General features: G+C 44.1%; 1 protein-coding gene across 1 annotated transcript; it reads right to left on the bottom strand.

Moving 5' to 3' along the window:
* Positions 1-4,823: 4,823 nt before the first annotated feature.
* On the bottom strand, positions 4,824-24,023 carry LOC104370363 (transmembrane protease serine 11E). Its single transcript, XM_086611930.1, has 11 exons — positions 23,988-24,023; positions 22,570-22,668; positions 13,745-13,868; positions 12,501-12,616; positions 12,000-12,067; positions 10,353-10,516; positions 9,316-9,354; positions 7,418-7,598; positions 6,898-7,163; positions 5,848-5,990; positions 4,824-4,985 (listed from the first exon to the last, which is right to left on the bottom strand). Exons 1-11 carry the CDS (start codon positions 24,021-24,023, stop codon positions 4,824-4,826), a joined length of 1,398 nt encoding a protein of 465 aa, XP_086468056.1.
* Between the last annotated feature and the right edge of the window lie 2,310 nt (positions 24,024-26,333).

Raw genomic sequence — 26,333 nt, 5'->3', positions numbered from 1 at the left:
ATGTATTCCTTGAACCTATTCAAGCTTATGTAAAAGAAAATAATTGCATTTTTGGATAACAAATTCCCAAGAGCCTTTTCTCTTTATGGAAACAATTTACTTGCACCTGAGAAAAAGCCACCAGCAATGAATGGCGAACAAAATGTTCTTCAAAGAAAGTGTCATTTAAGAACAGGTTCAGTTAAAAATAAAACTTTACCCCAAGATAAAGCAGATTAACCACCATGTTATATTTGTTTCTGAACTATTCTAACCAGATGAGTTTTGAAAAGTTTTCTTTGCAGCAATAACGGATCAGACCCCAAGCAAGCTGAAATATTGACAGCTTTGTTTTATAGAAGGATCCTGGTTCAACCAGACGTACAGAAGAACATGAGAGTTACTCTTCTGTTCAGTTCTTCGCTTCAAACCCTTTGACAGAAGCTCCACCCACATGGCTCCCCCAGCCAGATGCAACCACACCAGCTGAACATATCCTTGGGTCATGGCACAGTTACCAGCTACTGAATGCTCATAAATGCTTTAATTAAGTGTCACATACACAGCATGCGCTCTGTCAGAACCTCAGCAAAAAGCACTTTTCCCTAAGCCATAAAAAAAAAAAAATCAGATTTGTTAAAATGATGTCCTTCAAGAAGTCTGTCTCTGACTCCTTTTATTGCACTTGACCCAGTAAAATGTGACAAAAAGGCTACTGTTCTTTCAAACAAACAGCCACCTTCGCATCCATAGTCAACCTGGCATGTCCTGTAAAATTGCAATAAAGCCACTGCACTCCTTTCTACCCTCAGGTAATCTCAAATTCCAAGACCATTTCTTCAGCTGCTAGGCGTTACAGACCAGGGTCAATGAACTCCAGCAAGTTTTGTGCATCAAGAGCTTGCTCTTCTAGCTCAGAATATGGTGCAATTTGTACCAAGTTTCCCACCCTGATGGTAAAGGGACAAGAAGAAACCTTTTATCTACAAGAATCATTAGGAGTTGTCAAAATGGGAGGTTAAAGTAACAGCAGCTGTATGCCACTGCAAACCTCCCATCCTACCAGATTCTCAAAATTCCTGCTGCTCTTTGCTATCTTGTTTGCAAGAAGGTTGACGAGCTGAGAAAATAGACCTATGATGCCAACAGTACCTGACAAGGTGCCTTTCCAGTCTACTTTTCCACAGGACAAAGGTCTGGCTATGGAGTGGGAGAGAAGCAGGCAAAACCTGCTCAGCCCCTTGCTCACAGCCGTAGCACTCTGTGCTTAATACTTAACATACGTAAAAGGGAGCATTTGATGCCAACTTTCTGGTGGGAATCATAGAATGGTTTGGGTTAGAAGGGACCTCAAAGATCATCTAGTTCCAACCCCCCTGCCATGGGCAGGGAAACCCTCCACTACACCAGGTTGCCCAAAGCCTCATCCAACCTGGCCTTCAACACTTCCAGGGATGGGGCAGCCACAACTTCTCTGAGCAACCTGTTCCAGTGCCTCACTGCCCTCTCTGAGTGAAAAATTTCTTTCTTATATCTAACCTAAATCTCCCCTCTTTCAGTTTAAAGCCATTGCCCCTTGTCCTATCACTACACACCCTTGTAAAAAGTCCCTCTCCAGCTTTCCTGTAGGCCCCCTTTAAGTACTGGAAAGCTACAATAAGATCACCCCGGAGGAAAGAAGTAGTAGTCTACTAGTACTAGTCTACTAGTACTTTCTGTAGTCTCTTCACACTTTGCAAGACAGTCGTGTAGCATCTCTGTGTCTTCAAGGCAACATGGACTTGTCCTCTTGTTACCAGAAAAACTGTTAGCAGCCAGGAAAAAAATTCATCTACACAAAGTGGATAAACAGGCACGTCTTTATTCCAGCGCTGGGGGACACAGGGGATAGCTCCGTCCAAGCGGATGCCACCCTGGCATCAAAATCCATAGGTTTTTATACACTCATTTTGCTGAGTCACTGTTACACAAGTTCTTTTACATAAAATTGCGTATTATTCTCGCTCTTAATTTTGACCTTTAAAGTGATTGGTTTTACTAGCTATATTACCTTATCAATATTCTTATAACAATCATTGGTTATTCTATTTAATTTTACTAATTAGAATCCTTGATTATTCAAATTAAGATGGGAAGGGGCAAGGGGTTTCCAAGCAACATAAGTCATGTCCGTGATGGTCTCTTTAACTTCTTAAAACAAAATATAGAAAAATGCAGTAGCTGGGTGATGAGGTATCCATGGTTCCTTGGGTTAAAACAATACATAGAAAGATCCAGTGATTTCCTAGTGAGGTCTCTGTAGTTACTTATTAAACTTAACAATCTTAACTTGTACATCTTACTTTTCAGTTTTCTGTCCAACTTTTCTACTTGATTAAATCTTGATTATTTTGTCAAAGTTTTGTAACACTACATCCTCTCTGCTGAGCTGGAACAGAGCACCGCTATTAGCCAAGAGCTCAAGGCTCTTGCACACACAATACCATTCACCCTCTAGTGGCTACCATGAGACCCATTTGCCTGCACACAAATTTGGACATTTTGCTCTTCTAACAGTTCTGCTCTTCTTCCAGGTATGCTCTTCCAACAAGCCAATAAAACCAGATGTTTAAGACTACATGAAAGCCACTATATAAACACACGGAATAGGATCAGCATGGCATGTTCTAAACAGAGAAGTCCCTTACCATAATGCAGGAAATTAACAAGTACATGAAACAGAAGGCAAATTTTTAACAGGTTTTATTAAATTTACATCTAAAGTACACTCCTGTGTCATGCATGATTGTATAGTTAGATACACCCCATTCTGCCTTGAGTGAAGATGTTAATTCACATCACCTGACATCTACATCACCATGTAGATGTCAGGTCCTCTTCAGTCCCGCTCCTCCTGGCTGCACTGTGCTGGCACTCGGCATTGAGGTGGATGAGGTACTGTATCTCTCCAAGTAGATGCTCAGAAATGGTAGCTCCTTAAGCAAATAAGTTCACTTTTTCAGTTTTGCGTGCACCACTTTGGAGAATGATATTTACTGCAGTCCTTGATACAGAGAAAAATGCTTAAGGCTTTCTGATTTTGCACCCAAAATAAGCACAACTGGAAAGTTCTCAGATAACAAAATAATTTTTTTTGGACATCTACTTACTTGTTTTGTGGAACCAGTGAGATAGCTGGGATTTGCAATGACACTTCTCACTCCCTATGTAGAAATTAAGCCACCAAGTTCTGTTTCTGAAGCTCACAGCATTCCACAAGAAAAGTTCCCTGAGAAATTTTTTTTTAAGTGCAGATTTCCTGATATACACAAGTATAGAACACACGACAGCTGCAGACCCTTGTCTTTCATGCAGACCATCTCTGGGTATCTAAATATTCCAGTATGTCCAGTAAGGCTCTAGAAAAGTGTGATTGTACCGGCAAGCCATGTACCGGCAAGCCATACAGATCACAGGCCATGTAATTAAGACACTTCTGTTAACTCCATGGATTGCTGCATTTGCAGCAAGCTGCACAGTCCAGAGGGGATCCCCCCAATTGCCATTGACTGTGGCAACTGACTTGTACTCAGTTTGGACAACTCTTTGATCCTAAGAGTGGAATCACCAAAGGGCTTGTTTCTCCCAGATCTAACTATGAGATAACTAACTCGCAGACAGAAACATGGGCTCCTGAAAACACGAAGTCAGAGAGAATATGAAGTTTGTGTGGTTGAGATCAAATGAGTTAGCTATGGTCTGGCAATAAGACACAGGCAATTCTTACTTCCTGACAGAGGAGAGAGATCTTTACCAAAGATTACTGGGTCAGTCAGAAGTTCTGCCCTGCTCTGAAGGACACTTCCAGCATACCAAAAGCTTTTTTTTTTTTAGGATGCAGTTGAAGATGCACATATGAAATTATAAAGACTTGAGAACAGCTTTCACAAGAAAAAGCAGTTTGAGAGGGTTTTTTTTGGCAATGGTCATACCGAGATGGTTACAATCCTCCATCCTGCACAAAAAGCCAAGGACCTTTATTCAGAGCTATACGATCTGGAAACTTAAAAATGGAAATTAATTCAGCCAAATACTCTGGTATGAAAACAGGCTGGTAGGAATGTAGAGTGGTTTTTGGTCTTAAGTCCAGCAATCACTTTCACGGCAAACGCTGTGGTAGAGGCTGTTAACATGAAGCAACGAGTGGGTGTGCATACACTTGTTCAAAGAAGGTGAACAGAAGCTCGTGTTTTCCACTGATTCCTTTTTCAAGACAACACAGCACGGAAAAAATCTCTATTCACCTAAGTAACAGTCCAACATGATATTAGGAACCAGGACTTCTCTAAGTTATCTTCCATTCTTCATTAGAGTATACTCCCTGGAACGATGCAGGATGAAGTTCAAGAAGAATTCAGAAGCGCAGCAACCTTGGAGTCAGGGGCTGGATTGTAGCCGGTCTACAGATAGATTGGGCCTTGTGAGCACACAGCAAACGGGTGGCCACGTTCTACTTATAAGTTGTCTTGGATACTGGTAAACGATTGTTTGGCTCAAACACTTTGCTTGGGTATAAAAGTAGGGGCCAAGACACTTGGCCACAGCGAAAAAAGGTTCAGTATACTGCATGTAGATGAACGTAGTTGTCCTTTTGACAGAGTACTTCCTGACAATCTGCTGTCGCATGGATCAAGTCTGTTCCTGACTGGCTGTAGGCCAAACCAATTTCAAGTCCTAGAAGTACTCCGAGCTTGCTGGCACTTGATACATGACCACAAGCTAAGCCAGCAGCTGTTTAGAGGGTAACCACAGAGCAGAACATGTCAGAGGAATAGCTGTACACAAAACTTAACCCGCTGTAGGTTTCAGATGCCTGTTTTGGATTTGATCCAGTTTCGATAGTAAGTCACTCGCGTGTACACTCCTGGTTTATCTGGCTTGCCACATTCATCTCCCCAGCTCACTATTCCCACGAGATACCAGATTCCTCTGGAGTTCGCGTGCACCAGTGGTCCACCAGAGTCACCCTAAGGAGAAAAACGTCAACAGGCAGGAACACAGTAAGCAGCGTTCACATCACTAATGCAGCAAGCCTCAAATTGTTCTGTTACAACTGACAGATATTTGGCTCTAGACCACAGCTGTAATTCAACCTTCGCACAGTCTACTGACAAGGCAGAGGCTCACAGCCTCTGACTAATTCAGCCTCTCTCACTCCACACCCTCACATCTGCATTCTCTCACGCGTGCATTATATATAAACCTCAAGCATCTAAGTGCACATTTCAGCCCATAAACCATGAAGCTCTTGATTTACATAGAATCATAGAATGGTTCGGGCTGGAAGGGACCTCAAAGATCAGCTAGTTCCAACCCCTCTGCCATGGGCAGGGAAACCCTCCACTACACCACATTGCTCAAAGCCTCATCCAACCTGGCCTTGAACACTGCCAGGGATGGGGCATCCACAACTTCTCTGGGCAACCTGTTCCAGTGCCTCACCACCCTCAGAGGGAAAAATTTCTTCCTTATATCCAATCTAAATCTGCCCTCTTTCAGTTTAAAGCCATTGCCCCTTGTCCTATCACTACATGCCCTTGTAAAAAGCCCCTCTCCAGCTTTCCTGTAGCCCCTTTAGGTACTGGAAGGCTGCAATAAGATCACCCCGGAGCCTTCTCTTCTCCAGGCTGAACAGCCCCAACTCTCTTAGCCTGTCTTCATAGCAGAGGTGTTCCAGCCCTCGGATCATCAAGATCCAAGAACATCTGTCAAGATACTGAACCCCACAAACTTCATCAAAATTCCCCAAAGTATATTCTGTTCCTAGGAAACATCACCTCCTACCCCACCGATTTCCTTTTTTTTACTATTACCTATGAAGAGACTTACCTGGCAGGCATCCACCTGCCCCTCCAAGTACCCAGCACACAACATTCCAGGTGTTATCGCTCCACTGTACACTTGTCTTCTATTACAAACCTCAGTACTTATAATTTTCACTTCTGCTTGTCGAAGCTCATTAACACTAGAGCCTAGAGGAGAAATGACATTAGAATCTGCAGGTACGGTATGCAACCTACAACACTTAGGATGATGAGTAGCCAGATTTTCCTGTAGCTTTTCTGCCATTACAGGAAGTGTAGGTAGCTACTCAGACAATGCCTCAGGAAGAAGAAAGTAGTCATGTCTCCCCTGCCCTCTGTTAAAGTCCAGTCACTTGTTCCCATACATAACCCTTCTCCATCTGTCATTCTCACCAGATGCTCTTTAGCATAATGGACAAATGGATTTTTGTACATGTTTCAGTGTTGAATTCAACTGTAGGCTACAAGATATGTCCTTGATACCAACGGAAGGACCCATTGGGTTAACTGCAGTGTAGCTCTGGACAACCACTGCACACCCCAAGAGCCTATCATGAAACACAACCTATATAGTTCAATGGCTCTCATAAGCAGATTTATACTCCCATCATCTCTAACTTCTCTGATATTGACTAATTTGAATGAAGCTCACTCAAATCATTGGATGAAGCCTGATTTATGACCAAAGACAGAATAGCTGATGAAAACTGTCCTGATACATCTATGACAAAGCTGAATGGCAAAAGAACTCATGCCAGAGCTAAATCCAGAGGGACTGGGCCAGTGGGAATGGAGAACAGAAAGTATTCAACCAGCACAATGCATGCAGTAATGAAAAAAAGCTGCTCTTACTCCTCTAAGGCTAACCTGTAGGGTCTTTCCCCCACATTGCAATCCACTGACCTAGCCAGAAAAAAAAAAGCAGCAAACTAAACCCACAAAAGTATCATTAGCACTCGCACCTATCAAATACCAAGTGCAAGAAACACAAAATAAACAAAAAATCTAAATAAAACTAACAGCAGTCTTCTCAGATACATGTGTGACAGGGAACAAGTAGGCAAAAGACACTCACCATCATTCTTCAAAGCTCCCCAGCCTGTGACAAAACAGGTAGCGTTCGCTGGGAAAACGTGAGATGCTTCAGGAAGACAGACACTGTGCACATCACTCGTGAACTCAATAGCAGAGGCAAGTTCCACAACAGCCACATCATATTCATGATCAAGGACAAAGTTTCTGTATTTTTCATGAATGATAATTCTTCGGACTAATTTTTTCTGTTTTGGAGGTCTCAGCAGAATTCCAAAGCTGGCAGTCCACCTCCGAGGATCTCTTTCTCTGTAAGATATTTGAGAGTATGTCACAGCCACACAAAATGAGATCCTCAAAGGGGTTTAGCTCTCCATTTAAGCATCAAAACACAACGTGACCAGGTTTGCCTGGGACAAAGAAGAAGACAAAGGACAAAGAAGGGACCAAGGGACAGAGAAGAGCCATTATCTCTCAGCAGATGTAGACTTAGTGAGCCATGAAAGGTCAGAGCACCCAAGAGTCCTAAGGCCTCTAAGATCAGAAAGGTGCTGAGGACTTACCCTCTAAAGCAATGGGCTGCAGTCACTAGCCACGTATTACTGATCACTGATGCACCACAACGATGGGTCCCATCAAGCTGAATGCTAGCCTGCCACGGCCATTCCCCACTCTGTGCACGCTGCCCGCCAGTTATTCTCTCCACTCCTGTGAAGGAGAATGCCTGTCTTCGTATTCCACAGCCTGGCAAAGAAAAGGCACCTCTGCTGTAGCTGATTGAGGGGAAATCAGCGTGGTGCTTTGGGAAAGGCCCTCATGGCTGCAGGCACAGGTGTAACATGGCAGGAGTTTCAAGAGACAGCCTTCACCTAAAGCAGTGCCTCCAATAGCAGGGAAACCAAGTGCCATGGTCACAAGTGTCTCAGGATAGATGTGGGGTAAGCAAAGAAGTTTGGTTTCTTATTCTATATTCTACCAAATAAATGGTAGAAGAGTCACTACTTTCTCATTAAGCCAATTTTCAGACACGCAAGCCCATATGTACTCCCACGGGAACTGAAGGCTGGATATCTGAGACACTGTTTATCTTCCCCAGTTACCTAGTTAAAAAAATATTGCCTCTACAAACCTTGCTTTGATACTTGACTCGAGCTGTACAGAGGGAAAGGTAACATACATAGCCATTAGTGTATACAGGTACATGCACAGATTATCAGGCACAAAGACGTACGCTGATAATTAACCTAAGCATTTGTGTTCATATTGCTGTCATAATAACGGCATGTAGGTTTCATCTAAAGACTAAACCTCTCTTGGTACCGTATGGAAAAAAAAAAAAGGAAATCCTTTGGTTTTGTAAAAAGACTTCTTAAAAACTGAGTATGAAAAGACTGAGGAATCCCCACACAAACAACCACCACACCAAGGCAGCTCTAAGCTTTAATAAACACCAAAATATACACAAGACACAGCACATGGCTTGTGAACTCAGTGGAGGCTATCTTCCCATTATTTGTAAAATCCCACCACCAAAAATTTGTACAGCAAAGGCAAGACCAGCATAGTCAGTATAGCTTTAAGTGTCACAGAATTGCTGAACACCAGTTTGCAAAAAAACCCACAAAACCAAACAAAAAACCTACCCAAAAACTAGGCAAACAAAGAAAGGATTTGGCCAGCTGACCTCCAGGTCAGCCTTGGCAACAGCAACAAAAAACCAGTGCCCTCTTTCTCCAACAGTCACTGTGCCAATAGCACAATCATGTATTACTCAGCTGAAAAAAGTTAGATCCAAACCAGTTAATTCTCAGAGGGCATTTAAATGGAAAGCTAAGGTGCAAGGGCTTCGAGACCATGCAGGGAACTGATGTAGTCCCCTGGGAGGGGACTTAGGCTGTCTCCCTGTTTCCAGATGAGCTTTGAGACCTCACAGGGGTAGAGCAGGAGGGGGACTGAGAACCTGCCCCTCTCCAGGGTTGTGTGCCCCTGCTTTGCTCTTGCTGTGGACAGCTCTTTCTCTCACCCTTTGATCTTTCCCTGAATATTGCAAGGTTTAGCTCAAATCTGACAGACATCTATTGCCAAACCTTTCTGCAGGGAGGATGGGGCAGGAAGGAAAATGTGTTTGAAAGGATTCCAGCAAGAATCTTGGCCTTCAGCAACTGCAGTCCTCGTGCAAAGTTCATTAACAGCAGCTCACCTGCACGCCCCTACTTCCCATAACCAGCATTAAAGGAAGTGCTTCCCACCAAGTCAGAATGCCTGATTCTGCAAACACTACAGAGCCAGCCTGACAGCAAGAAAATAAGCTGAAGTCTTCCCTGGCTCATGCACTGTCTACTGCTCTGGTATCTTTAACAAGTTATTTTTTCAACTTGCATCTCAAATCATAAGCATCTTGTAACCACAGAACCTATAGCACCATGTCCCTGGTCCTTCTCTATAAAGCATTTGTACTTACAGTTGTTTAAAAGATTATCTCCCTTTTCCTTATTCAACTCTGGAACGAAAAGCAAACACCACAGTGAGTATATCTCATCCTGTTACGTGATCTAGCACAGGCTCCCTCCCTGTACCCAGCAACCACAAATTAAAAGGCTTGCACTGCTGCACGGAGTGACAGTACGGTAAAAGGAGTAATTTGCTCTGTTGGAGAAGTTGAATTAAGCCTTTGTTCCTCACTGAAAGTGCCAGGCCAAAGGATACATCTTTTTTGTCTTAGCTCAAAGCTGACAAAAGCAGCAGATGACTGCAAATAGGTCCAAGTAACATCTACACGTGCTGGCGGCTGTGCACGATATAAACACCTACAGGCACTTTTTCAGGTTCAGTATGGCAAGGTGGTCAAAACAGTCTTGGCAAATCCTCAGTCAGTGCTGGGACTGACTGGAGCTAAACTGCAACATTACTGATTTCTTTTCTACAGAAAACCTTCTGCCAGATTCTGGTAGTAACCAGCGACAGATCCATGGGAGAGGATTACTGCCCAGGGAACCTCAGGGTTTTATTAGGAACACGTGGCACAGCGATCTGTCAAAGGAGCAAAGGAAATGGCAGGGGCTGGCAAAGGGAACCATCTCAGCCTTGCATTTTTTTAACACCTTGTGGCCTCTATATTTCAGTACCTGATGACACGGGTTCTTGTCCAATTCACTGTGTGCCTTAAAGTAATCTGTGAACACGTGGTCACAAAGTTGGGCCTTTTTTGATAAATTGTGAGGGAGATTATCTCATTCAACAGAGCTAGGTCACACAAAGAGAACCTCTTATGCACAGAGGAGAGCTCACACTCATAAATTAGTGCCAGTATGCTTTAGTTCTTTTCACGCTACTTCTTCCAAGCTCCTGGGCTGTAAGCCCTAACACACAATTTTGAGAAGCAAAAGAAGAAAACAAGAATAGCCCATATTTGCATACTATAGTGAAGCTCATTACACAAAGAATGGTAAAGTATGAGGAACAAATTCCAAGCTAAAAACACAAATCTAAGGCACTTGCCTGTGAGTCTAATGGTAGACTGGTCAACACTCAAGAATGTGGAGCTTGTTTTCAGCCTTCTCTGTAACACACGGTTGACATGACCCCAGCTCATTTCCTCACTGTCAGCCGAGGCAAATTTAAATACCAGAACAACAGATGCAAGCACTCCGTCAGGATCTGGGCTGCAAACCAACAAAAACAAAGTGGTGTCATTCCCTCTTTGCCCACTAATCCTCTTTGTTCTGCTTTGCACTGTCTGCCACCTTTATACGAGAACAGATCTCGTCCGCGTAGATGTACAGAACAAACAGCATAGCTGTGCACAGGTAAAGGAAGGTGATGACATGTCAGGAGGCAGCAAAAGGCTTGGTTCTCACTACATCAATGACCAGAGGAAGTTTTCTGGGAATTGTTATAAGCAGTACAGCTGAGAAGGAGAAGAGGGACCACTCCCTTTGGCCTCTATGCAGCTCATAGTCAGTAAGACACAGGCGGCAGTAGGAACAATACAGCAAGTTAAAACCTGTCAACAGATATCCAACAAGCCATTCCTAAAGTTCAAAAGCTCTTTTGGCATTTTTTTTTCATTTAAGTCACTTGTCCATTTATTGGCCAGTTAGCTCCATTATATCTAGAGACAGAAAACTAAATCGTTTCACCACTTAACTGTCAGTATAAAATGTCAAGCCCAATATTTTAGGCTAACAGTCTAAAGGAAAATCAACTGAAGCCTAGAGGGAAAGACAGCAGAGACGTAGCTAAGCTGGTCCAGGGTCTAGTTGCACAACAAGGTACCTATAGTGAAAACAAGTTTGGAAAAGATACAGTTTGGTCAACCCAAAAGGTGAAAAGAAGTTGCTTGAAGTCTAGCTCCAAAGTTCTGTAATTTCAGTTGATATACAGTATGGGAGGCTTGTGGAAGAAACCAGCAGAAGAAAAGAATGTAGAAGAGTTTAAGGAAATGACTCATTCCATCTAGAGACAGGTAAAGGCATGAAAGCCCAGAAGTGCTGTGAAGAAGGACATTTGGGGGAAGGCTGGCGCTCTTTGCTGTCTAGAGAAAAATATTGCACAGTGGAATTCAGCCTTATAGAAATAAGGCTCTAACCCAAAGTAATGAGAAGGAGAGGGAAGCGATTACTGCAGGGAGGAGAGACTTGAAAGCTCTCACACAGGACCTTTATATCTGTATCTCACTTGCCTCCTTCCCTCAACTTTGTATCCAAGTATCTCACAGCGGAACCATTTATTCCTTCAGACATTTTCAAAGAGGTAGGAGAACAGGCATCTCCTGCTGTACACCATGCAGAGGGGTAAACACCAGCACGAGCTTCCACAGGAAGCATTAAGTGAAACAAAGAGCTGACTCTGCATCTCACAAGCCCTTAACTAGTGTTGAAGACCTAGTAATACAGTTACTGCATCACAGCCACAAACAACTGGTGTTCACGTAAGTACAAGGCAGAAGTACAAGACCAAATTTCTCTTCCTTGCTCTGAAGGTAACTGAGCCCTCAGCGTTGTGAGCGCCGAAGGAGAGCAACAACCAGCCAAGATTTAGTCATCCTGCTGGTGTAATCCAAGCATAAATAACCAGGCACAATCTGTATGGTCAAGGAATACAAAGAATACATCCTTGCTTATTCCTGACCTTCTCATTACTTACCTTAGACTGACAACATGAGATCTGATGTACCTCTTACTTAGAAAGGACCCCTTGAATACTGCAGATATCTGTTAAAGGAAAAGAGTGTGTTAAAATACACCTGTAATATGTACATCCTTTCAAGATATAAGAGTCTTGTGAGCCTCTGAAACACAAGAAAATGCCTTCAGATCTCTGCCTCTACACCAAAGCTACCACTAAAGTTCCATCAGATGCAGAACAAAAGTAAACAGCTGAGTTGGTCAATTTTGCTGTCCCTTCTGCTCTGTGGGTGCCTGTTCCACCACAGAGCCGCAGGAACAGACAGCACCTGTGCTCACCATCTGCTCGTGCCCAGTCAGCAATGCATCTTTAACCCACTACAGCAAGGTTTGAAGGGTAAGGCAGTCGTCACGTAAGAATGAGGAACAATCACCTCTGGTTCCATTTCCAGTCACACAATTGGAAACAGTGACCTCTTCACCACAGGTCAGGCAGAAACAGAGAAACATCTCAGCTTACCATGGTTTCAATCTCTTGGCTCAGGCGCCTGAACTCTTCCGTGGTTTGCCGTTCATACTGACGGTCATAGTCGACATTGGTGATTACGAAAGTGGCATTGTAATATCGGTCCTGATCTAGAGGAGGAAAAGAAAGGTGGCTGATCTCCTTCAGCACAATTCAGATATGCACAGCACCTCACGCAGCACGGCACAAGTAGGGCTCTCAGGCTCTGGCTATGACCCTGTCACCTGTGGAATTACAACTTTAACCACACTTTGCAAAAAGGAGGCTCTGGATCATCTTGCTGCTCCATGGACCACCTAGAGGCTCATTTCTACTTTGAGGATCATCTCAAGTACACCCACTACAACATTTTTCCGGGGACCATCTTCTCATCAGCCTGAGGTGAGCACAGCACGAGACACACCAGCCCACATATGTCCCTTCTGACTCAGCAGACAAACTCACTCCTTCCTAGCTGCAGTCTGGCATGTCCCTGTCCCTCAGATGAAGGTGGCCCAGAGCTGTTGCATCCATTCAGCAATCAGTTTAAGGTTAAAATCTGGCTCTCGGGTGAATGGTAGACAGGGGTCCCATAATGCAGAGTTAGTAGAAAAGCAAAGCTAAGCTGTAGCTCTGCCATTTCTCTGTCTAGTGTCTCAATGCAAGCCATGGCCTCGTTGACTCTCGGTGAGCTGAGACAGCAACACAATTAGTTCCATCCCAGCAGGAAGGCATTTCAAAACCCCTCGCACTGGTATATCAGAGACTGGGAACGGAATGGCTTGGCTTCATTCATCTGCTACCAGGACTGACTCTGGGGCTCCAAAAAGCCTAAATCTCTGCCCCCACTCTTTCTGGAATATCCTCAGCTAGAGGTGCTGGGCTCAGTTTCTGCAAAAACCCTGCTCAAGACCTAGTTTACTGTGCATAGCCTGAGTACTAGACACACCTCTGGCTTACACAGAAGACTGCGAGTCTTTGGTTAACCATGGATACCAGTGGAGGCACCAGGGCAAGACAAGAAACAAAAAAGAGTGACAAAACTTAAAGTTTTTTACAGCTTCAAGTAAATGATATTTTAAGTATTCTTGCAGGTTTTCTAATCAATCCAGATCTTGAACAGGGTCTAAGAAGTTTTCTCATGCAGATTCTATACCAGGGTGAATTGTATACCTAAATTATCAGGCAAGACCACAGCAGCAAGCAAAACACAGTAGACTCCTGAAGACTTGTGACAACAAAAAGAGTGCTGCACTTACCATTGCACAAAACATATGTAAGCAAGCCGATGATGAGGGCTAAGGCAACTATTACCAACACAACAATGACTGCTATCTTCCATGGCTCCATACGCCTTGTCGGTCTGTCCATCTGGATCACTATCTGCATTGAAGAAAACAACATGGAAAAATTCAACTCTATTACAAAGATAATAGTGCATCCTAAGCTAAATCATATCTGGCACAATTTAGCTCAGCTGACAAATCTCAAAGAGTGAGGTAGGCTGGGAAGGACCTCTGGACTCTGTGGGTCTGACCTTCTGCTCAAACCAGGTCCCACTACAGCAGGTTGCTCCAGGCTTTGTCAAGTTTTTAGTATCTCCAAGAACAGAGATCCTCCAGTCTCTCAGGAGCAAAAGCTTTTTCTTTATATTTAGTCAGAATTTTCTGCGTTCTAAATTGCCTCCATTGCCTCATGTGCACCCCTGAGAAAAGCCTAGAGTTGTGCAGGTATCACTAGTAGAGACGATTTCCCATCAAGAAATACTACACAGATTTCAAGTGCAACTGACTGACCATGCAGGTGCTTAAGCTGAACACAAACGTAGTAATTCATGACTGATGAAATAACTTCTGCACCAAGGATACTCCAGGCTACCGGAGATGCCATATAACATACACCTTTGAGTTATTTTCAGTTAGTATGAGCAGTAACATCTATTGATCCTCTACAGGGTTTGGGTTTTATTGTGCCAAAACCACATATACATTTTAAGAGATCGCATCCTGTCTCCTGCCAAAGGGGAAAGAGCAAGCTACTCGTGTAAAAGTAATATAAAAACAAGACCTAGACTTAGTGACTTGCTGAAAGCCAACAGCAGACCTGTAAAAGGGTTGGGAACTTGACGCACACATGGACAAAGGCACTTAAGCCTTTCTCCTACGCTTATGTCCTCCTGTGCTGTGTTAAGCAAGAGAACATTAGGAAAACTGCATTTTTGTGCATGTCCTCAGCAGCTTTGTTGTAGGATGACGCAAAGCCTTAAACACAATTATTTCAGATCCCCAGTAATTCCACAGCATACTCGGTAGTAATTGTTGTCATGCCACTGAGTCTTCTACATCATGGTCGGCATTAGTACAGGGTATCAGAAAAACACGTGGGATAATGTCTCAAAGGTGCCTGGAGTGACCAATGACAGCAGCCAGACTCTGCTGGCTAGTCACCACGCTGTTTTACACCCACTGATCCACGTTTGTATTGATGAGGACTAGACATACTAACTGCTATATTCTCCTTTTCAGGCCTACGGCACAGCCATTTCTGAGCAACGTCTGAGTAAATAGGGGCACAAAGGCAGGCAGAGAGAGTAAGTCTTTGCAGGTTTTCTGACTACAAGGTGGCGAAGAAGAAATCACAATGAAAGCAGAGCAGGATACCAGCAGAGGCTCCATCTTCGGAAATGAGCTGAGGGGGCAGATGACCAATGAAGGTGAGGGTACAATGCAGAAATCCAAGACAGCAAAAGACAGTGAAGTGGTGGGAGAGCAGAATGAGGTTATACACTGCTCTGAGGGCAAGAAAGCTCAGCAAAGCTACAAGGAAGAGATGATAAGCAAGGCCAAGTGGAAAAAAGAAAAAAAAAGGATAGAGCCACAGAGGAAGCAGCTGGGAGGTCTGCACACAATGAGGGTGTGCTCAGCGAGTGACAGGGAAGTTGGAAGCAACTCAGTTTAATCTTCTCACATAAAAGCTTGTTTTTGGCTAGTGAGTGTGCTGGCAGGTATCCCAGTCCATTGCTTAAGGGAAGCAGGCAAGTTTTTACCCACTCAAACAGGTGGCATACCAGAAAGAAAAAGTCAAACAGGGTAGCTTCAGCCAGAGCCACAACTGCAGGTGGTCACAAGCAGCAGCTTAGTGTTACCAAAAGACACAGGACAGGTGACCAGAGTCAAGCCTTCTGCTTCAGTGTCACATACCACCAAGAAGCCTAATACCTTTCCTTCTGTTGTGCCTGCTTTATTAGAGTAAAGTTACGTTCTGGCAATGCACAGTCCAAGTTTTCCCCAAACCTAGCTGTCTCCCCACTAGATTGGCTATGTTTCTGAACGGCAAGGTTCTGCAAAACAATAGGACAGTCAATAGGTGTCTGGAAGTCCAGGCTGGCCAGGATTACTTTCTCTGGAAACTGCAAGTCGCAGTAAATACATAATATACACACACTAGAGCTCAAATGATTCCATGGAGGCCTTGACTTCTTGCCATCTAGTCCTTCACTGTACACACTATCCATTACCCCTGAGGGTTTAACAGAAAGAGATTCAGATAAAAATCTAAGACTAGCGGGACTGTCTGGCCTCAGTTTCTTTAACATGCTGCAGCCTTCCATGGAGCATTCTTATCCTCATCTCACAGCTCACATTCTTTCACAGTCCCAGCTCATGGAATTGCAGCATAGCTCATGGGCAGCCAATTACTGCCCGTAAGGACGAGCCCCTTGGCTAACCAGAACAGCTCACTATGGCAATATGCCTCTGCCCCTCCTTAACTAGCCACCTCTCATGTTTTAAAGATTCTGCTTTAGCATCTGACTTTGCTCTCCTCAGGGGCAGATTGAGCCCCTGCCATCAATCTCCATCAGGCAGGTTCCCTGTGCTTCAGCTGTCCCTGCCCCAGTGTGCTTCCATCCAGACAGCAATCAGAGCAACATCTCTCCATTGCTCTTGACGCAGAGAACGTGCGGCACAGCCCTGATGGCACATGGCTGCCTGTAGATATTGAAACAATAGTACTTGTTTCATAACCAATGACTTTCTTGAACTTAATACAGATTTCCTCAAGGCACAGCCTTATACATAAGGACATGGAGCTGCTGGAGCGGGTCCAGAGGAGGCCACAAAGATGATCCAAGGGCTGGATCACCTCTGCTATGGAGACAGGCTGAGAGAGTTGGGGCTGTTCAGCCTGGAGAAGAGAAGGCTCCGGGGGGATCTTATTGCAGCCTTCCAGTACTTAAAGGGGGCCTACAGGAAAGCTGGAGAGGGACTTTTTACAAGGGCATGTAGTGATAGGACAAGGGGAAATGGCTTTAAACTGAAAGAGGGGAGATTTAGATTGGATATAAGGAAGACATTTTTCACTCTGAGGGTAGTGAGGCACTGGAACAGGTTGCCCAGAGAAGTTGTAGATGTCCCATCCCTGGAAGTGTTCAAGGCCAGGTTGGATGAGGCTTTGGGCAACCTGGTATAGTGGAGGGTTTCCCTGCCCATGGCAGGGGGTTGGAACTAGATGATCTTTGAGGTCCTTTCCAACCCAAACCATTCTATGATTCTATAAGTGACAAAGGCTTAAGACTCACACTTCAAAAACGAGCATCTCCCTGTCTGTGGGACTCGTGCTCTGACAGGCAGCACCATCCTCCATTTCAATCTGTCTCTATTTCCTTTTTGTGCAAATACCAGCTACATCGACAAACACTGGCAGCACAGACCTACTCCTCCAACATCTCAGAACCACTTGCTCTCCACAGGTCACACAGACTTGCAAGGGGAAACAGGCACCTTAGGAAACACTGCAGCACTGGGGGAAACGGAAACATGGGAGATGAGGAATAAAAACCACTCCTCCACTTCTGATACCAATTTCACTTTAAAAAAGAGTTTAAAGGAAGCGCTTCCACATGTTTCTACATTCATATAGGTAATTAATTTGTATATATATAGTATATAGAGAATATACAAATTAAGGTGGAAATACTTCTTCAAACCCAGAACAGTTTCCTCCCTTTAGTAGGGTGCTCTCGACTTCCATCTTGCTAAAATAAGTACCAGAACAGGAAAAATCTCTTGTGCAATGGAAGCACAAAGTCTCATCATCTCCCACAGCATACAACTGCCAGTATGTATTCTTCAACTGCAAGGCCTGAGTGCAGGACCCAGCTCAGCAGCAATCTCCCTTGTCCCCTTTTTAAATTTTTTTTGGGTCTATTTTATCAGCAGACATGCTAGTTACCAGTTGTGCAGAAAGGCTGGGAAATAAACTCTCTTGTTTTTAGCTTTTTAGCAAATATCTAATCTTTCGTCACCCATTTCAGGAATCAGCATGAATGCAGGGAACAGATGGTCTTGTTTGGCCCAAAATCAGCCATCCTTTACTCTTTGAAGAGCAGCTTGAGTGCAGGCAACACCAAATGTGTATTTCTTGTATGAGAGCAGCACATACCTCCAGTGGTGCCTAGGAGTTCTAGCCTTTGACACTGTCATGCACAAATACACACTGTATTCAGAAAACACACTTACAGCTCGGTCTGCTTTTGTGCCTGGCTCTGCTGATACCTACTAGGCTGTTCAGTGGAAGACAGTTCTTGTCCAGGTTATGTCCACTCAATGCATTCAGTCATTAACCACACACTTACACCTCCAACTAGCTCTTTCGCCCCGCTAGCCTTTCTGCTATTATGCCACGGAGGGCAGGATTGTCATGCTGTAGCAGAATAACCACCTGACAGGGCCTCCTGTGCCTGGGACATCCATCTCTGTAATTAAATAGTTGAGTGGCAGGTGAATACCCCTGTTCAGGAATCAGACTTCTGCATGGTTTTCTCTGCACTCTAGTAACCAAGAAAACTCTGCTCCACTCAGCAACACTCGCTGGCCAGAGAAACACTGATCCTCTGTGGTGCTGATGAACGCAGAGGCAGACATGATCTCATTGCCTTCAGCCATAGATGCATTCTTTCTTTCTTCTTGTGGCGAAGAGGCACTGCTTAATAGGCCGGTGTTCTCCTCAGAAGACCCCTAATACTACAGCAGTCTGTGTGGATGCCTTCCAGGGCAGAGTGTTTTGTACAGCCTCACTGGTCAAGGGGCTGGAAAATAAAACTTATGAGGAGCGGCTGAGGGAGTTGGGGCTGTTTAGCCTGGAGAAGAGGAGGCTGAGGGGAGACCTGATTACAGCCTACAAATACTTGAGAAAAGATGGTGGGGAGGTGGGGGAAGGGCTCTTTACATTAGTGATGGGTGATAGAACAAGAGGAAATGGGTATAAGCTTAGTCAGGGCAGATTCAGGTTGGATGTTAGGAAGTATTTCTTCTCTGAAAGGGTTGTCAGCCACTGGAATAGGCTGCCCAGGGTGGTGGTTGAGTCCCCATCCCTGGATGTGTTTAAGAATAGGGTGGATGAACTACTTAGGGATATGGTTTAATGGGGATTAGGGACGGTTGGACTCGATGATCTCTAAGGTCTTTTCCAACCTAGAAATCTATGAAATCTATGAAATTTCTTGCTTTCTTACAGCACATGCTTTGATTTTTTTACCGCCCAAGCTCCAGTAAGCTGTGAATTAACTCTCAGTGGGCAGACAGGGGAATTCAGGTAACACCAAGGCATTCATCCTCCAGCATGGAGGCTCCTCAAGAGCAAACCTTAACAAGAGATCAGAAGTCAGGCTCCACCGTGAGACCTTGACGGCTGAGTCCTCTCTGCTCTGAAAACCACCTCCTCACAGTCTATGCCTGGCAGCTTTCAGTCTGCAGTGAATTAACGAGAAGTTTCAAACTCAAGATCCTTTAGTTTAGTACAATGGCAATACTATGGATGAACATTAGATCTTCCCCAGCAATTCCTGTTCTCATTTAAAACACACTGAATTTCCAAGGAGCCCAAGACAATCCATGGAGACAGCAGCATCTGACAATTTCATATCACAGTTATTTGGGTCTGGAAATGCAAGCTAAGTCATCTCATTCACACTCCTTGACTCTGAGCCAAAGAATTTACCACTAAAAAGTTATTCTGTACTGAAAAAATTTCATTCGAATTGACTATTTCGAAAATGGCTATGTTTGTATAGAATTAAGTTATTTTCAACACAAAGTTGTGTTTAGAGAAAGAGATATTAAATCAAGCCTCAATACAGGATATTTTAATAAGTGAAATACAGCAAGAAATAAAGCTACATTAATAGTTATTGTCACATTAGGAAGAAGAGTTGTAGTGAAATTTTACGGAGCTAAAATTGCCTGGTCTTCCTTGTGAAACTAAGGAGAGAACAGATAGGATTTCAGGTTGGATTTCTGATCAGCTCCAGGTGAATTCTTTACCTTCCATTTCGCCTTTACCAAAACTAAAAGAGAAGCACAATGCACAGGTGACAAGCTGTTTTTCCTCTCTCATCTGGTACCAAACTCCCCAAAAGGTTACTATGTTCATTCACAATGCAAGTGATGAAAGTTCAAGCTCCCACCTCTGCCTGACAGGATTTGATTCCCTACATTGAACTTATCCATCTCTTCTGGTTGAGCTCCTGTGCATTACCAAAAGTCTCTGTAAGAACAACACCTGAAAACTGACCAGAAAATGTCTGTGTAGACAAGAAAAGGAAGTGTAACTTTATCATGTGTCCTAAGAAAAGGCCCTAGTCAATGAGCTGCTGGATAAGCAGGGAACAGGTACCCCTTTCTGTTTTACAGATCGGCCTTGACATTTTTTGACTTCTTCAGCTAGGTCCTCACAGCACCCCGACCTAGATTTGCTTTTAGATCAACCTAAACCATGTTTTCTGGCACCAGCTGTTTACTGAAGTGTGTTTTGCCACGTCCTGCTTAGAAGGAAACATGAGACTACTTCTGTCTAATCTGCTGCTGTTTTCCTAAACTAAAGTTATTATTATATTTTTTATTATTATACCCCTGCTCACTGATATTCCAATACTCTCAGAAGAGCCAGTGGCAGAGCTCAGGTAGCACATCTGCTAAAGAGGGTCTCTCCATATTTATAGCCTTGGCCATTTTCCCCATTCGAAGATAGATTCAGGCACATCCCTACAATCATTCTTCCTAGAAATGGGACCTTTCACAAGGCAACTGGACAGACTAATCTGCTGGCCTGGTGAGTGCAATCTGAAAATCCAGACTAGGTCCCTGAAGCTATCCACCTTGGCAGTGTGGCTGGGAATGGCAGCAACTGAAATACATCTGGCTTAGTCCAGGAGTCCTGTAGCACAAGCGCAGGACCATGAAGCAAGGCACGTTAATCCCACTCGTACCTTTGCCACAAGCAATCACACCAACCTAACACTTCTCCTCTGCTCTTGCAGCATACTCAGGACATAGACTTCTAAGAGAACAGGACAACAACCTCTGCTACTTTGGGCATTGAAACAGAAGCAGTTAGTGCCTGTCTAAGTACTGCAAGACCCTTGTCTGGACGAGGTCAGTTACCTACCAGCCTCACTCATTCAATTTTTGGTATCTCCCAAAGTGATTCTGATACAATGGAAGACTTCCAAACATTGAAGGGATCTGCTAAGGGAAACAAAATGTGTGTGGTGTTCTATGTGTCATGCTGAATCAGTTTGATCTCCCCACACCCTCAAACATCCCACAAAAACAGTAGGTGCTGCATGCCACCCCTCTGCAGTCAGATAAAGCATCACGAATGTATTTGCCACTTACTAATTGAGCTCCTCCCCTTAACCATCCAATTCTACCAAGGTCTTGCTGCTTCCCAGGAGCACACTTCAGCTGGGCAAAGACAACAGCTCCAAATACTGTTCTTGTTGTTTGCATCAAGATTGAGGGACAGCATTCGGTCTTTGGGATGCGTTAACTCAGAGCTTACCAGTAACTATATCCATGATGCCAAAATGCTGCTCATACAGGCTTCCCTGATTATTTGATCATCGTTGCAATCAGCACAAAAAGTTTGTTGTTCCTTACTCTCTCATCCATTTTGCATACAGCTTTTTGGAGATTATGAGCTCTTTAACTGTTGGTATAGCACTAGCCTCCTGTATTACTATAACAGTCTGTGGGACATAACTAATGCCGACAACTGAGATATCCTCAATTAATAACGCACATTTCTACAGTTGACTGCCACAGCCAACACCTTGAGAAAGACTCCTGTGTTCTGAAATAAGTTTTAGTAGAACTAGGAGGGCTACTCACCACATAAGGACTTTACAATGTGCATAAACACTTGAGAGGCCATCCCAGTGTAAAGGAAATATTAAGTACATGCTCACTGATTGCATATCCTAAATATCAGTTTAGGATAAGGTTCTGCAACTTCTACATCATCTTTACCTCTCAGATTTCCACTGCAGATGCATTGGTCGTAGAATCTTGTTCTGTTAGTTTGGCACTCCCAGACTATGGCAGTAGATCTCTGCTTTTCAGCTGTTGAAAATAGCTCTGCCTGCCTCCCTTCGTCCCGCTTTGACCGGCTGAAATCTACTCCAGAAGTGAGACACCAAACAGGCAGTTATAGTCTTTGTGGGTTTTCAGTTTGATTTTCATTCCAAGGCAGGGTGAGTGAAATGGTCTGGTGCCAGATTTGGTGTGTTTCCAAGCTAATTCCGCACAGATTAACACTTCCCTGGCTGCATACAAAGCCCATGAAAACAAACAAGAGCACAAGAAGCTACTTTTACCTAGTTTACTCTGTTCACCCTTCCGTACCAAGCCATTAGCTCAGCAGTTGTGACTGCAACACGTTCTAACCACACTAGCACAAACAGCAGATCAGAGTTGGGGTGCAGTGAGATGACTCCCACCTGCTCCCCCACAGCAAACTTTGGTGGCCATAAGCCACCCTGATCTGTCACCATACCACACTGCAGAGGAGCCGGGGAATTCTCGGAAAACAAATGCATTTTGGGTGAAGAGAAAGGGTGAAATATCAGAAGGATTACTGATGCGTAGAAGGCAGCTCAAATCAGAAGTAGGCTCAGAGCTAGTGCCATGCTCCCCACACCCTCAGCCAAAGCTCAAACTGCCCTATAAATCTACGCATGATATAGCCATGCTGTCCAAACTACCAAGGAGCAAGTCAGAAGGCTGCAGCACTCACCTCTGGGTACCACTGAGAGGTCAGCAAGGAGCTTTTCTGTCTGGGAGATGCACTGTCCCAAACACCACAACGCACTGTGCAGCATCTCAGCAAAGACTTGAGGCTTTATCTCCCGAATTAGGAAAGAAAGGAGTCATAGGCAAGTCAGAACAAACAAGTCCAGCAAGTCTCAGTGACAGAGGCTTACCCAGTAGCATGATTCCTCCCCTAAAACAATAACAATACACTTCTTTCATCACATCTTTCATCCAGGAATCCCAAAGCCTTTTCAGAGCATTAACTACACCCTGCAACACCCCGAATCAGAAAAGCCATGAAAATTTTGCAAGGACGCAGAGTTTATTTCCTTCTTTGGTATAATTAAAACCAAACCAGAATTATGGGCAGGACCAACACAGAAAAATTGCGTGTTCTAAAGTAGCAATGTTCAGTCCCAGGCCAGATACAGAGCTGAAAAATTCTTGTAGGTTCAGTGGTATGTGCCTCTTAACTCCCTTGAACGTCCCTGAAATTGGTCATTTGGTGAGACAAGAACCTGCCCTCCTAACAACAGCTACATTCAAGTTTGTCATTCTTCTTTAACATCTTAGACGTTAATTTTAATTGTGGCCATCTAACTACACACACGTTTCTATCCTGGAAAAATTCTCCTAAGTCGGAAACATTTGTGATACAAATATTTACAGGTTGTCTAGATAAGCATTTCTACCTGTGCTAGTTACAGCAAGTTAATTGGCAAGTCAATTAACACGAGCACAAACTCTAACCTAAAGTAGCATTTTTCAATCTTTTCTTGGGAACCCTTTTATCAATTTTAAGTTTTCTCAGTTCCATCAAATTTACTACAAGACATATATGCCCACATAGCCTTACACACATTTGTTTCAAAAGGTAGATAAAGACAACAGAACATCACAAAATATGCTTGTGGCACGTATTTTCTTTGTTAAGAAGTTGCAATAAAGTTTCTAACATCTAGGGACTCTTTTCCTCCACCTTAATCATCTTTATTTGACCATTCCACAGCTCAGGGATCACCAGCTTAGTAACACACTGATGTGAATACATCTTGCACGGCTGGAGTTCTTCCTTCCACCTTATATCAATTCCGTAGCCAAGCAACAGGAAGACTGCCTTTCTGGGAAGGGCAGCTTCTTTTGAATGAACAGGCTAAAGATAAGCCTCAGCTTCTCATAATTTGGATTCAGTCAATGTCTCACCATAATTTGTTATGAAACACGATGAATTCAGTTGCTGGTGATGCACATAACGTAATTGCTTCTCAATACTTTAACTGGAAGCTGCATTGCCATCTCATATAGGAACACTTCTATTGAGTAAGTCCACATGTGCAAGAGAAATGCAGTCACAAGCCTAGCTAGGGGCTGACCATTTCCAAGGGTAAAGTATCAAGCGTCATATGATTACCTGACCCGTGTGTAGGTGGTGCAAAGATGTATTCATTCCAGGCAGCCCATGATCCTCAGAGATAGAGCTCTTTCTTGTGACTTGATTGTGGTATAGGTGGAAGAATGCATGACAGAGGCTTCATGGCAATCTCTGAACAGTCACACCTGCAAGGAAAAAAAAAAAAACAACAAACCAACCAACCTACTGCTGCTTAAGGAAAGAGGTTAAACTGAGGAGGCTTTTTAGGGCACTGAAAAAGCTCTTCCAGCCCTAGTTTCATGGTACCAAACTGGTTAAGGATGTAATATAATCCTGGCCAATGGTCCCCTCTCTGCCCAAGGTGTCTGTGTATCTTCTTGTACTGACAATACTTCCCTGGAACAGAAACCCTAGATGAGAAAAAGGAATCTGCAATAGCCATGAGTGGTTCAGTCACCAGGTACCTAACAGGTTTGGTTCTTGATTCCAGAGATAGCGTACTGATCTGCCTGCTGGTGCTACACTGATAAACTTCAAAAAAAGCCTGGACAAGTTGGGAAACCGTGGGAAGGAGGCAGGGCTTGTGATCCACCTGGGTACCACATGAAAGAAAGAAGAGAGATTCCAGAGGCAGAACACAGGGTGCCAAAGACCAGGACTCCCATCATAACACAGATGGTGGGGAGGCAAAGTCTCAATGCATGACTAAAGCAATGGAGCAAGGAAGAGAGGCTCAGGTTCACCAGGGACTGGGGAAGCTTCCAGAGTAGATTAAGCCTAGCAAAAGATGACCAGATACCCACCTGAACAGAGATGGAAACGGAATCTGCACTTCACATCAAGAAGATGACACAGAAATTTCCAGCTAACAAGTAGGAGAAAGCAGAATGGTGCACACAGGAAGCACTCTGAATCCCATTCTAGACGCTGCAACCTCAAATAGAGAATAGGACAAAAATTGACAAAAGTCAAATAGGAAACAGAAGTAGCAGAAAATCAGTCCAGTATGAACAAGGTACAGTGAGAGAAAGCCAAAACAACACTTTCCATGTTTCACAGAATTCTCCAAGATAGTGATGGCACAGACCTCAAACGCTTACCTTAAACAAGGACATGGACACAGGAGGCATAAAGGAAACAGTCACAGGAAGGCAACGGAGTGTGGAAATCCCAGGGAACTATTATTTCCAAATATTTTAACTACTCTGAAGTAAAACATGAAATCTTTATTGACCGCTCAGATAACACTAGATTTCTAGATGGTGTGAATAACTGCTTCAGGAACAGGCAGCCAGGAAACCCTCAACATGGGAATCAGTGCTTGATGCAGTCCTGACCAGTACACACAATCGGTTTATCGTATTTCTGCCATGTACCTGAACTATATCAGCATCAGACTCAGCATTGCTGCAGATCCCTAAAGCCAGAAGACCAGCTACTGCCACGCTCAATTTCAAAGACAGGAACCACACAAAAATAAAAAAATGGGTGAACCTAAAAGGGGAACTTTAAAGAACTGCATGTTTTCTGGAGACAGAGAGACATCACGTTAGTCTCAGAGCAAATGCATTCTGCCTGTCAAACAAAAGCCTTGAGGATGTCTAAAGCTAAACATAATGGTATTAAAAAACACCCATCTGAAACCACTGGGAGCAAGAAAGCCCTTTTTCAGAAAAGCTGTAAAAAAATGAACGGGTTTTAAACTCAGGCACAAACTGAAAAAAAAATCCCAACACAAACTCAAAAGTTAGGCAGAAGCATACCAGCACCATCTAGCTGATATTTCTCAGTGACTTGGACAGTGGGATCAAGTGCACCCCCAGCAAGTTTGCTGACGACACCAAGCTGTGTGATGTTGTGGACACACTGGAGGGAAGGGATGCCATACAGAGGGACCTCGACAGGCTGGAGAGGTGGGCCTGTGAGAACCTCATGAAGTTCAACAAGGCCAAGTGCAAGGTCCTGCACGTGGGTTGGGGCAATCCCAAGCACAAGTACAGACTGGGCGGAGAATGGAGAGAAGCTCTGAGGAAAAGGACTTGGGGGTGCTGGCTGATGAGAAGCTCAACATGAGCTGGCAATGTGCACTGGCAGCCCAGAAAGCCAACTGTGTCCTGGGCTGCGTCCCAAGCAGTGTGGGCAGCAGGTCGAGGGAGGGGATTCTGCCCCTCTACTCTCATAAGACCCCACCTGCAGTACTACGTTCAGCTCTGGGGTCCCCAACACAAGAGGGACATGGAACTGCTGGAGCGGATCCAGAGGAGGGCGATGAAGATGATCCAAGGGCTGGAGCACCTCTGCTATGAAGACAGGCTGAGAGAGTTGGGGCTGTTCAGCCTGGAGAAGAGAAGGCTCCGGGGTGATCTTATTGCAGCCTTCCAGTAC

This window comes from Tauraco erythrolophus, chromosome 5 (genome assembly GCF_009769465.1).
Source record: "Tauraco erythrolophus isolate bTauEry1 chromosome 5, bTauEry1.pri, whole genome shotgun sequence".
Lineage (NCBI taxonomy): Eukaryota > Metazoa > Chordata > Aves > Musophagiformes > Musophagidae > Tauraco > Tauraco erythrolophus.
This window is presented reverse-complemented; position numbering and strand designations above follow the sequence as displayed.

Bases quoted from the DNA above. Each gene is read 5' to 3' on its own strand.
- LOC104370363 (XM_086611930.1), bottom strand. From the start codon at position 24,023: ATGAATACATCTTTGCACCACCTACACACGGGTCAG. The intron at 12,617-13,744 runs GTAAGTGCAGCA...TTCCTCCTCTAG, and splicing joins TACATATGTTTTGTGCAATG to ATCAGGACCGATATTACAAT. The intron at 9,355-10,352 runs GCAAGTGCCTTA...TTTTCGTTCCAG, and splicing joins GTCTACCATTAGACTCACAG to AGTTGAATAAGGAAAAGGGA.